The sequence below is a fragment of the Perna viridis genome, chromosome 6 (genome assembly GCF_037379345.1).
Source record: "Perna viridis isolate PV_CMFRI_1.1 ecotype Kerala chromosome 6, ASM3737934v1, whole genome shotgun sequence".
In the NCBI taxonomy this organism is placed as follows: Eukaryota; Metazoa; Mollusca; class Bivalvia; order Mytilida; family Mytilidae; genus Perna; species Perna viridis.
This window is the reverse complement of record NC_142450.1, coordinates 17,535,088-17,548,277: the sequence shown is the minus strand read 5'-3', so window position 1 is coordinate 17,548,277 and position 13,190 is coordinate 17,535,088. Positions and strand designations below refer to the sequence as shown.

The window sequence follows — 13,190 nt, the reverse complement described above, 5'->3', positions numbered from 1 at the left end:
AATCATGTTATCGGTGAATGAATATCAATATACGTCCAGAAGCAGATATTATCACGGGGTCACTTAATTCCTATATACCAGTATATACAGACGTGTCGCTGGAATGGGTCCGTTTTTTGTATAGTTGAAATACATGATTGGGTCATAAATTTTCTACTTTCCTATGAGAATGGGTTGTCATTTCTTAGCTGTGCTATTTCAAAGGGTCATATTTCTACAATTTAAATATATTTAATGTTCCAGAGACCTTTTAATATACACTCCATGTTTGTTCGTTTTGTTTGGTTTATTTCATGTTCTTTGTTGTGTGTGTCTGTTTTCCCTGTTCCAGTCTTATTTGATTCCCTTGATCACTATAGCGATCTTAGCATTCCTAATTGTTGAGTCTTAATCATTTTACACCGGTAAACTTGCATGATTTTTAGAAGTCTCTCGAAAAACGTTGCTATTGAAATTGTCCCAGTGTCTTTCTTTAACAAACAGATGATGTATATTGCAACATAGGCCTGTTTAATAACAGGTTAAAAGTTTATGACTGCCACAAATAAAGGAAATTTATGAAAAAAAGTGTATATTTTTTTCCTGCTACCCTGGTGAAGAAAGACGAAAATGATCATATATTGCGATTTTCTTTTTTAAGTTACATTATTTTTTATATTTTATCTACCCTTTATGATGCTCATTTCATTGTTAACAAACGCGGCGTATAATTCATATATAGGCCGAATTAGTAATGTACCGAGTTTGCATTGTACTGAATTTGTCGGGTCTCACTAATTACCAACAATAAGCGACAAGAAACTTGAATTAGCGACAAGAAACTGAAAAAAAATACTGGCAAAAGGAGAATGCAGAAGATTGTAAGAAATTATATTAAAAAAAACTTTTTGTACATGCATAGTTGATATGAATTTGCCGGCCGTGATTAAAGTTAACCAACGTTCCAAAATGATTGTTGTTTTTTTTGTTTTTTTTTTGTTTTTTTTTGTTTTTTTAATTTATTTTTGTTTAGTTTAAAATGAAGAGATATTGTGGACTCCAGCATAGAAGCAATGTGCGTAAAGAAACGCTGTTACGTGTGATATGCTTATGATAGATGTATCAGCACGTATTTTTACCAATGGTATAAAATGGTTATGTGTCCATGCCTTGCCGAACCCGAAGGAAGCCCCAATCCACATTAGAACCAAAGGTTCCTTTGCTTTTACCATTAGTGGATCAAAGGTAACATTAAGGATACCAACTAACTTATCCATGAACCCATTTCTAGGTGGATAGACAGACTGAATCGGACAGCCAATAACTGCTGCTGCCCCTACGATGGGCCAGGCAGATGACCAGCTTTTGTTTGTGGCAGCTCTTTTGCATGCCTGATCATATGTATTAAATACAAGTCTTATACGATCATATTTATGAGTGTCATGATTTGCTTTATTGGTTACAAGTTCAATGCAAGTAGAACCCTGAGCCGACTTGCTAGGTTTGCATTGTATGCCCGTAATATCAACCAACAGTGCATTAGAGACAGTTGCCATTGCTAGAGACATTTATAGGTTTTCTGTCAATAAAAGACATTTTGTGCTCATACAGTATCTGTTTAGATACATTGTCTTCTACCAAAGCAGATTGAGCCCCGTGCAGGTCTGGGTGTCAAAAGAATAGACCTGCAGCAGTGCTAAGCTTCTTGTAAAAGGCGACTAAATAGTGCTCAGAACCCTAGCCGGGGACTAGGGCGCTCTGCCCACAGAGCAACTGGGATGTGTGCCCCAGGTGGTAGAATGGGATACCCCTGGCGTGTTACATGCTGGGGTTGTCAGGCTATAATACGGAAAACCTGACCGCAAACCATAGTGGTGCACCGTGTTGGGAAAGATGTTACGTTCCTCGCACGTTACAGAACCCTACTGTGGTATTCTCCCGGAGTAGGAACCATAGGGCTCCGCCACAGGAGGCTAAATTGCCCGACCCTACCCACCTCTCCCTATTTCCAGTGGCAATCAAAATTTGTCGACCCCATTGTCCTTGTGTCCCATCCCTTATTTATTTCATCATCATTTCATGTTCATTTTATCATCAATTTCATGTTCATCGTCTGAATATAGCTGAAATATTGCTGCTCAGACGTCAAACACCAACAAACAAACAAACCAAAGCAGATTGAGCTGAATAAGTTAAGTCAGTCTCATTTATAATGCCTGTCAGAGCTTTGCCCCGCAATAAAACCTTTTCAACTTGCACTGCTTCCGTAAGCAAATTTCTACGTGCATATTTCTCTAACCGCGTTAGAGAGAGGTCGAAATCAAAGGTGTCATTTGTGTGACAACAGTTCGTACAGACGAAGTCTATACCTCTGCATTGCGTTAAGACAGTGAACTGGTCTTGCTTTATTTTTTAACATTATTGTGAAACCATGATTCACATGATTCACAGTAAACACAAAGGTTTATGCAATTTTTGCCACAGTCTCCACAAGGAAACTTTGCTATTCTGATTCCCTTGCTAAAGGGAAAACCCGGTACCATAGGGTTTGTAATACCGATGGTATATACAACTTCACTCCCTTGTCGAAGGGGAACCCTGTTCCTAAGGGTTTCCACTAACAACGATGGTATTAATCTCACATAGTTTTTATTTCCTTGCCCAAGGGGAAGCCTTTCTCCTGAGGGTATCTGTTTATTAACACCGATTGTATTAATGTAACCGTAACAAAGCGAAACGGTATGCAAATACGTAGCAAAGATTCTTACAAACCCACCGAGTCGTGTCGTACTTTTACAAGAACCAGAGTGACTGCTTTGGTATTTATGTTAAAGATGAGTAAAAAGTGTGGCTTCATCAGCTTGGGTGTATTGAATGCATGTATAAGATGAGTTTAGTTTTGGCTTGGTAGAAAAACAAGTTCTGTACTAATAACCCTTTGAACGTATATGACTAACAAAACAACCACGCTTGGAATCATCAACAGTGTTTTTACTTTACTTAGTTATGATGCTAAAAAAAAATTATTACGGCCAATATTATTTTTAATTTTTACATCAAAATAATCTGTGTGTTTGGTTCTGAAGGGTTACAATAACAATTCTAGCTACCAAAACTTTGTGAGATCAAAGGGTGACTGGCTTCTTTTAGGTAATTAATATCATAACTACCTCAATTAACAATTTAACGACTCATGTGCCGGGGAAAGCCCACGTGTCACCATAAGTCGGTGATTAACACCTTGTTGACTGGCTCGTGAATGAATGTCATAACTTAATTAATCCGATTGGCTGATATGCGTAAATATACAAATCTATCGGAATTTAGAATGATCTAGAATCATGACATATCTGCATTCTATGAGAATGATTTCAAATACATATTTTTTTTTAAAATAAAAATAGCATATAACATCAAAGAAATAGATTACATATATCTGAATCTTTTGATAAAAACGTAGCATTTTTAAACTCAAATCTTTGCAAATTACGTTATTTTTCACCCTTTTCATCAATTTATTTCTTTATTTTACTTCAAAATGTTATTTAAAATGATATATTGATTCATATTAGTTTCTCAAAATTTAATTTTAAACCTTATAAATTAATATATAGTCTCTCTCCTCTTGTCGGTATTTTTTATTTTCTTGTCGCTAATTCAAACTTCATGTCGCTCAATCAATTTCTTGTCGCTTCTTGACGCTTCTTGTCGGTAATTAGTGAGACCGAATTTGTAATGTACCGAGTTATCCTGCCTTGTTTACTGAAGACCGCAGAATTTGAAAAGGGAGAAAGAACGGGTGCTTTATCTGCGAACTACCCACGGCCTGCCGCATTATGGAAGGCAACACACAATTACAGGTTAACACAAACTCTGTTGGTACAGTATTATTTGACTTGACCAACACCCATTCACAGGTCCCCCGTAATCTCGTTTCACACAGTCTCGCCAAATCCAACAAGTGAAAAGTCTCGTCCTTTGGGTAGTACTTTGGGTAAGAGGTTCTGTCTGAAACGGGTGTACGCACACTCTGGCTAAAAACGCAAACAAATAAAGCCTTAGGTCCATAAGTTGTTTTTTTTTTTCAAATATCATGACATGTATAAATTTAAAGGGCAGTGGCTCCACATTCACGCATTCATGGACGAGGAGTCTCTTCAGGCTAATTGTCCACACATCCAGTTTGCATCAAAAGCATATGAAATCCTGATGGAGGAAACATCCGAATCGTTAAGGAAATATTGTCGAACTTATCCGCAAATCATGTACATGTATGTCTATTATTAATTAATGTCATCACGAACTGTGCTCATGTTCGAGATGAAATTTACTGAACAGTTTCTGTTCTTGTTATTTACAACTAGTTTGATTGCATATTTGATAGTGGAAACAAGCCTGTGTGCTTGAAATATAGACAGGTTTTATGTTGGTCAGATAATGAAGGTAACAACAAAATTACAGAACACTAATCCAATCCATAATCAAGTCAACTCCAATATGGTCAGACACAGACCAAAGTCAGAGAAGTTATGGAGCCAAAGTTGCTGCACAGTGTTTACGAGATGTTTATAAAACATTAATTAAATTTTGGTGGAAAATATAAATATCCTATGTGTTGAAAATGTTTTTTTTTAATTTTAGTTTCTGTTATTAGAAGGACAAGTGTGAACAGATATATTTCATATCTGCCGTCAGGAATGGCAGCATTATGATTTAAAATGTGACAGGCTGAATCATGTGCCATAACAATCTTTCTCTGTGCAAACTTCATAAGTTCAGATCACAAAATTTCTATTCTCAAAACATGACCAGTCTTATTTTTTCAAGAGCTAATAAAGTAGTAAATTTAAGTCTCAAAGCGCACATCAAAGTTAGTGCACTAAATCAGAGTGTTTTTGATATGGGATGAGTTCTGATGTCCAAGGACCCAGCTTGTCTGCCGAGTCAGCCATTGAACGTCAGAGCAATCTCAGACTACAGATGTAGCTGCAACTTATTTGAATTTGCTTTCGGGTTCTACTCAAGTTAAACCAGATGCACACATGAAGCTTGACCTTGCTATACATAGATCTTGAAGTCATTGACACTGTTCTCATTGAAAAAATATGATTAAGCAGATTATTTTTGTCACCAAGTTGAAAGATTAGGTACAATGTACATGTACTCTCTCTAAATTCTTTAACTGATTTATTGTGACTAAGGAATGGATTCAAGAAAATAAATAATCCAAAAGGATACTGTTTTCGGTGGCTTTTTAACACCTCCTTGATATTGGCCAGCCTCTACATGTTAGTGGCAGTTTTTTAAGAGACTGACATTTTATGAAACCTATATTTGTTCAGAAAGGCCAATATTTTTGTTTGATATGGTTTAACAACCCACTGACCCTATTTTGAGCAAAATGATTCTTAAAAAAGTTGTGTAGTCAATTTTAGTTTTTGCTCACCTGGTCAGAGGCCATGTGAGCTATTGCCATTACTTGGCGTTTGTCGTCGTCGTTAACAATTTTTCAAAACTCTTTTCCTCTAACACTACTGGACCAATTGGAACCAAACTTGGTATGAATGTTTCTTGTGGTATCCTGCATAGAACTGTTGTGGGGATTTGTGATCTGTCGAAAAACATGGCCGCTGTCACTAAAAATAGAACAAAGGGGTCAGACAGGAGTTTTTTGCATATATCTCCAAAACCATTAGGTTTAGCCAAATTCTAACATGGTGTTAAAGTGTTCAGCAAGATGAGATCTATTTATGGTCAAATTTTCATTTTATCCTGTTAAGCCATGTTGGAGTTATTGTCCTTTTTTATGTTCTTTTGGTTGTTTTTAATGTTACCTCTTTCAAAAATCTCCTCCTCTGTCACTACTTGACCAGTTGGAACTAAACTTATTATTAATGTTCTTTGGGGTTTCCTGCATAGAATTGATGTGGGGATTTTTGATCTGTTGAAAAACATGGTAGCCATTACTAAAAATAAAACAAATTCAACAAAGGGGTCAGACAGTAGTTTTTTGCATATACACATGTATTTCCAAAACTGTTAGGTTTAGCAAAATTATTTCTATAGCTGTAATGACCCTTATTATAAGGCTTTCAAAGTCTTCTGGGAGCAAAGTTGTCAGGTGACTCCTTGTAAGAGTTATTGCCCTTGAAAGATGAGAAATGACTTGGTTTTTTACAGTTTTCAGCCAATATATTAAAAACTATAATAGGTAGAAAGAAACTTTCTATCGCTGAAATGATCCTTATAAATGATAGTCCTACCAAAGTCTTCTTGAGCCAAAATTGTTGGACAACTCCTTGTTAAATTCATTGCCCTTGAAAGACAAACTTTAACCAGGTGAGTGATTCAGGCTCCTGGGAGCCTCTTGTTTACAATAATCACATCATGGACTTGCTACCTTGTGTCTCGAAAAACATAATACTAAATGAACATTCAACCAGTAGTGCCTGGAATAAAAGGCTGTTTAAACCTAAAATTTCTCCAGTATCAGTAAATGCAGCTCGTAGAGACCACGATTAATTCCCTTTGCATAGGTTTTTTGTTGTATATTGTATACATGTACTAATATAGTTCCAACTTTGATACTGGGTGCCTTATTTATTTAATGTACTTTTTCTGGCAATTTATTTGCTAATTGGTAGAATATAGGAAAAAATTTGCATTGGATTTCAGAGTTGGACACAAACTATACTTGTTTGGTGGTCAGTTAGACTACTTCAGAGGTAAAGCGAATAGTCAGCAGACAGTAATGGTTCTGTTCTTAGATCTTATGAAAAGTAAAGCAAAATTTAGATAGCCCACTGGACTACCATGGAATTTTTTTTAAGTAGTCCTCTCCAAAATTATACTTTCATATAACCCATGTTCTTAGAAGATATAAAATACATGTATATACATGTAAAATGCACTACAGATTTAAAAATGAAGGAAGATAACTCTGCAAATGATACTCAAATACATTAGAATCTATTGGATTTTCAATGTTGATTATTTCCTGAGAGCAGACAGATTTTAATGAAAAATTACACATTTCATATTATAGACCCATAAAACAACTTCACAAATAAAAAATATGTGGCCTTTTTTGGGGTGTATCACATTTTTCAGATTTTGCATGAGTCTTACCAAGACAGCTACATTGTACTTAAATATAAAGCCCTTCCTGTAAGTATCTTTTGTCTAAACAAGTTTAATTCAGTTTGCCGTAGTAGAATTTTTTAATCTCTTCACAAATATGTATAGTGAAATACATTTGAAAGATAATTGTGATCTTGTGACTAATAGAGGGGCCACTTGGGTACCAAAAATGTTACTTGTTAGTGTGTCCTAGGTTTTTTATGTTAATTTTCAGGAATTCATTTTAAAAACAAGTTTTTGCCCTTTTCTCTCTATGTTCTGGAATTTAATAAAAGAAAAAGAAAATATGTGTACTTTCCATTGAAATTGCACTTCTGCTAGGAGTGTAGGTATTAAATCTAGCTCAATGAGGAAAGTATTGCACATCTTTGAGTTTTTCTTCTCAGAAGTCATACACCAGGAAGAACATATCACCAAAAACTTCCTCAATGAATAAGGTTTAGGCAGAAATTTGTCAATGTATTATTAAGTTCTATGGACTCAATTAAATGCAATACATGTACTTTACTTCAGGCAAAATCATGAATTTTGCTTTGCCTTAGGGTCTATTAGGTCACAACTTTAGGTTTTCTTCTGCTTTGAATCTTTTTTTTTTTTGCTAGAAAACATTATTGATTTGAAAAAGAAGTCATATTGTCATTCCATTGACAGTCTTACATCTAATGTGCATTTGTACATGTACAAAATGTATGTTAATACCTTGTGACATTTCATAAAAAACGAAATTTTAGAATACTGCTTACACTGAAGGGATTAAAATAAAAGATAAAAAAGAAATACAGCTGACTTACTGCTAATGTACCTGAAAAGCTTAGAAACTTACATTTTTGACATTAGTTTCAGTTTTTTGTTGATTTAAAGTAAGTCTGGTTTGAAATCATCTAGGGTGATACTGTTTACTTTGTTTTGAAACCTTTTCTTACTGTTTTAACATTCATATAACATGTATAATGTATGAAATGTGTAGAACACTTTTAAGAAGTTTAGATTTGATCTATTAAGAAACTGTCCCATTAGTTTGTACCCCTGTACCTGCTACAGAATATATAAATGGAGATTTAGTACTCCTTTAGGCCTGTGAAAAAGGTTGTCACAAGGATCATTTTGGGAGGGGTCATGGGCCATTGGCTTTAAATGCAAAAAAAAAGACCCGAAATTATAGGGAGGCATGAGTCTATGTTCCATTTTTTTGTACGAAATTAATGCATTATTCATTTTATTGGCCCAAAGTAATATTTTAAATCACCCATTTCATATCACAAGAATGGATCATTGACCCAGTATGAAAAAATTCAAGAGTTACGTGTATCTCTGCAAGTTTTCCACAAGTATTTTTGTGGAAATGAACTCCTGTATTATTAAGAGATCTGGGAAAAGTGTAAGTGTTCACAAAGGAATGTAGAACACTAATTTGGATGGAAATGGGTATATACAATTTTACATGTGGATGGTCATCCTTTGGGCAAGAAAGAACAATCAAGGGAACCAAGGTTATAGTGGTAATCAAAAGAATGTAATTCAGGGACAAAGACCAGACATGGAAAACAGACAAACAACATGTACATTGTACATGACAAAGAACATGAAGTAACTAAAATCATACATACAAAGTAACAAAAGCAAATGAGCAACTCAGACACCACTAAGAACAGGGAGCATAGACCAGGTGCACCGGTAAGGTAAGCATCCTCTGCTTTTCTGAAAGACCCGCCAAGTTGCTCATAAAAAGTCAAGTCTGCGGTAATCGAAAGAGGAAAGGAAAACTATGACACATTGAATAAATCAGTTTTCATGGTGCAGATGGATACACCATAACAATCCACAAGTTCAAGATGACAACGGCAAATAACCAGGAAAATCAATGGAAAGGGATTATTTGGATGTTTGGCTTGGAACAAAGAAAAAAAATCATTGGGGGGAAAAAAAAATACAATAGACCAGGAAATAGAGATGTAGAATTAGTCAAAAAGGCAACACTCAATTTTCTGAGTGTTTAAGTACCATTCTATGTAAGAATCAGGCAATGAGTGGCACATCATTTTTCTCAATTTGGTATTTTTTGCCTCAAACATACATGTATTCAAATACATCTAGGAAACCACTGAAAAGCTATTTGAATTTATCCTGAAGCATTGGTGATGTAGATATATTTTAACTGCTTATATAAGGAAAAAGTTCAGAAATATTTTCTCTCTTTTTTTTTTTTATCTTCAAGTGCCACACCTTATACACATTTTGCCTGATTCTTAGTTGGAGAAGTACTTAATCAGCTGAGAAATGGTTGTATTTTTTCCAATTTCAGCTAAAAATGAATTTATACATGTATTTTTTTTTCTTCGAAACTTACTTGTACATATATAGTACTAATAAAGAAGAAAAAAGTCTCAAAAGTCATTTTTCAGGTGCTTGGAAATTGCAAGAATGCTGTATTTGGCACAATGACCAATGGCCATTAGGCCAAGAACAATGCAACCCAAACTTTTCCTATTTTTATAATGCAATCTAAAAATCATGTCTGGGTTTTTATATGACCATATGAAAAAATAGCAGAACCACAATTGTATAACAGTACATCTACATTGTATCATGCTGTTCTAGTCTTCACTTAGACACTTCATTTCTGGAAAATAACTTGAGTATAAGTGTATAAATCTTTACCACAAGGTGCCATACCACAAAAAGAAGCCTTGGATTAACTTAAGATTGTGACTTGACATCTTTAGGAATTAGGGCTAAAAAAGGACCAAAACAAGCATTTTCATGATGTCCAGGTAATACATGTACCTTAATTACGAATGGATCATTTTGAAATTATAACACAGAGGTGCCATACCCACAAAGGAAGGCTGGAATTGATTATATACTGATTATATATAATCTGTGCAGTTTATGTACTGTTTTTTTAGCTTGCTTTCATTCAATATAATTACTGTTGGATGACTTCAAGAAATATTCATGAAAAATGTAGTCCAACAAGCGTTTTACATTTAAAACATTACGTTAGTCTGTCTACATTCCTTGTAAGCGCAACTCACCGCTCAAGGGAATTTTATGAAATTTTATAGGAAGGTTGGTCATCATTTGTAGATGTTCATTAAGGTATATATTTAAGTCTATTTGAATATTTCTAGCTTTTTCTTGGAACTTATTTGCTAAAATTTTGCCACAAATTGATAGAAAAAAAATTTAACACGGGATTTTCTTTTATTAATTGTTTACGAGTACATGATTACAAGTTGCATATAATTTGCTCAAGTGGAAGAAGGCCAAAATCAGCATTTTTTTACTCTGTAATATTTGTCGTGTTTTCCTGTCTCAGCCCATGAACCTACAAATATAAATGGTTAGATTGACTCTAGCCTAATTGTATTAATTTTTTTTTCTTATACAGTGTATTAAAAATTTTTATTTTCTATCTTTTCTAGGGAGAAAAAAGTTCAGAGAACATAGAAGTTTTTGAAGAAGATATTCTCAATGTTGCTCAAACAGACAAAGTTCCTCCTTTGTTTGAGTATTTTGCAGAGAATTTAGCTAGAGTGTCTAGGAAATTATGCTTTGTCAAAACTACCTTTCATAACAGCTTTTTAGAAAAAATATGCATCGCAAGAAATAATTATGGAAATATAGAAAGATTGGACAGTATCCAAGGAATTGGAAAATCATCGTCTACATTGTATTATGTCCTGAAATGTCGGAAGGAAGGTGATAAAGAAGTGCATTATATAGATCTGAAGTACTTAGAGCAAAATGATAGAAACTTCAAGAAATTGAAGTCCTATGCTGAAAACATCAGACTATATGATTGTGTACTTATTGATCATGTAACATTACTTAATACTCATTTTGTTGAGAAAATTAAAGAGATACTACCAGTGTGTAGGCTGATTTTGATTGAAACAGGATTTACAGCTTGTAAAAGTAAACGTTCTTTATATACAGGAAATGACAAACCATTAGATGACGTGGAATTCGTAAAAATCTGGAACGGTTCTCTGGCATTGAGAGGAGAAGAGAATCTACAAAAACTTGGTCATGATGTGTATTCTGAGTTGAAAGGCAGATTCTTGATAACTCCAAGACTTCTGCATGGTATAATGAGTAACATGCTTCTTGAACAGATAGCTCTACATGAATTATCTTTGACTATTTACCGAAGTCAGAAGTCGGAAATTGAAGAATTTACAAAAAAGATAATGGCTTTTGAAGATCTACCAGAACTTCATGAATATCAGCCATTTATCCTTCATACCAGATTGCTTTTAAATTGCTTAGAAGAAAAATTAGAAATAATCTGCACAGATTCACAGTTCAATGATTTGATTATAGCATTTAATATATTTAAAACTGAAAGATGCATTGCAACTGAAGATGACTTAGACTTCAGATTTCTTGATTTAGAGATTGAAAAAGGTACACCATACACAAAAATAAGTTGGTTAGAGCCACAGATGGGGGAAATTTGGAGACAAAACTTCCCAGTCAAACTTGATTGTACAAAAATTATATCTTTTATAACTGTAAAAAGTGTGTTGCAGTTTTATCTGCAGAATGGTAATGTTAGAAAAGCTTTAGAGAAACTATTGGTTAGCTTCCAAGAAAAATGTAAATGGCTTATTGCTCCAGGAATGGCAGATGAAACTAAGTGCTCAGAAATGACCTGTGTTGGCAGTTCAAGATACAAACAAACCAGCCGCCTTAAACTTTGCCTGCTTTCAGGTCTTGATGTGATAAGACCTGAACTTGACTTATTGAAAGATGTGACTTTGGATAAAAACCATGAAGGACACATGAATAATACACACAGGGCAGCTCATTTTCTGAAAGCTCTGATAGATGTAAACCCTGAAAAGCCCCTTTTATTACATCCTGAAGTTGAAAACTTAATAGGGTTCGACTATTTTGTGTATTCACCAAAGATTTCATTAGAATCAGATGAAGATAGTGATCAAGTTCCCTCAAAGAAACAAAAAGTTCAAAGACCCAGTTTATATCTTGTGAAGGTTACAACTGGAGCAACTCATAGTGGAAATACAATGGGCAAAGCTTTGCCAGTTTTCAAGGAATTGTTTCTAGACTTTATGGTACATGTTGTTGTTATGATTATTAAGAAAGATACTTTAAACTTTAGTTTAACTGGTAAATATATGTTCAGTAATGTATCTGTTATAAACCTGGCAGATCCTAACATATTGAACCATACTAAAGGGAACTTGCGATCTCTAATTGAGGTTTTGAGGGATATACAATTGTGATTCAGCTTAAAACTATCTCAGAAAATAAAATGTATGGGATTTGAAGGCACTTTTTATTACACCTATATTAATTTAACATGAAATTTGGGATTAACTTTCCTAAGACCCATTCATTATTATTTTCAGTGCTTTTAAATATCTCATATATAACTTTTTTCTAGAAAAGTCATTCATATAATGAAGTTATACATAGTTCCACATTTAGGGGGCAAGAGCTTTCGTTGGTATTTTGGGAAGATATTGTACTTCAAACAGTGATTCTTTTACACCCTTTTTTTAAAGACAGTCAATTTGACAGGACATTTTATGGCATACTGCTGTCCGTCTGTCTGATGTCAACACTTACACTGTACATATGTACATTTAAATTCCAATATGCTTTAGTTAAAGGCACATTCCATATTCTTTTCAAGGGGGGGATTTCATGTTGAATTAGAAATTTTTTTTTCGCACAAGTATGGAAATAATTTTTTTTCACCAGTAGCTGGATTTCGAAAATATACATTGGGGGGAAATATTGAATCACAATATTTTTTACTGTCTGTGGCTGTGTGAAAAAAAGATTTTGCTCAAATTTGGAATACATGTAATTTAATATATATATATTTTTTTTTTCTTCAAAGTAATCCCTCCTCCCAGTATAAAAATGGTCTTTGAAAAGCCATTTAAACAATACTTTGGTCAATTAAAGGAAAAGGCTCCCTATAAATTTACATTTATTTTGAACTTTTAGTTTCTGAGTTATAGGACAATGGAATGGGTTTTCCGTTTTCACACTCTTAACTGAAAAATGCTTTTAGCCAAGGTGACAAAATTTTA

The 13,190-nt window shown here is 34.2% G+C and overlaps 1 protein-coding gene across 2 annotated transcripts; it reads left to right on the top strand.

The window, feature by feature from the left end:
• Positions 1-3,702: 3,702 nt before the first annotated feature.
• On the top strand, positions 3,703-12,416 carry LOC148613910 (uncharacterized). 2 transcript variants are annotated; one of them, XM_088587612.1, is made up of 2 exons: positions 3,703-3,839; positions 10,545-12,416. In XM_088587612.1, the coding sequence occupies exons 1-2, from the start codon at positions 3,816-3,818 to the stop codon at positions 12,369-12,371; spliced, it is 1,851 nt and encodes a 616-aa protein (XP_088443738.1). In that variant the 5' UTR covers positions 3,703-3,815; the 3' UTR covers positions 12,372-12,416. The 2 variants fall into 2 exon arrangements, with proteins under 2 accessions (XP_088443738.1, XP_088443737.1); XM_088587611.1 differs by having other exon boundaries at positions 3,712-3,858.
• Positions 12,417-13,190: the final 774 nt, after the last annotated feature.

What these genes read in the sequence shown, in the direction of transcription:
- LOC148613910 (XM_088587611.1), top strand. Translation starts at nt 3,715, where the DNA reads ATGTACCGAGTTATCCTGCCTTGTTTACTGAAGACCGCAGAATTTGAA. An exon ending in GGTTAACACAAACTCTGTTG is followed by an intron (nt 3,859 to 10,544) that starts GTACAGTATTAT and finishes TATCTTTTCTAG; the next exon opens with GGAGAAAAAAGTTCAGAGAA.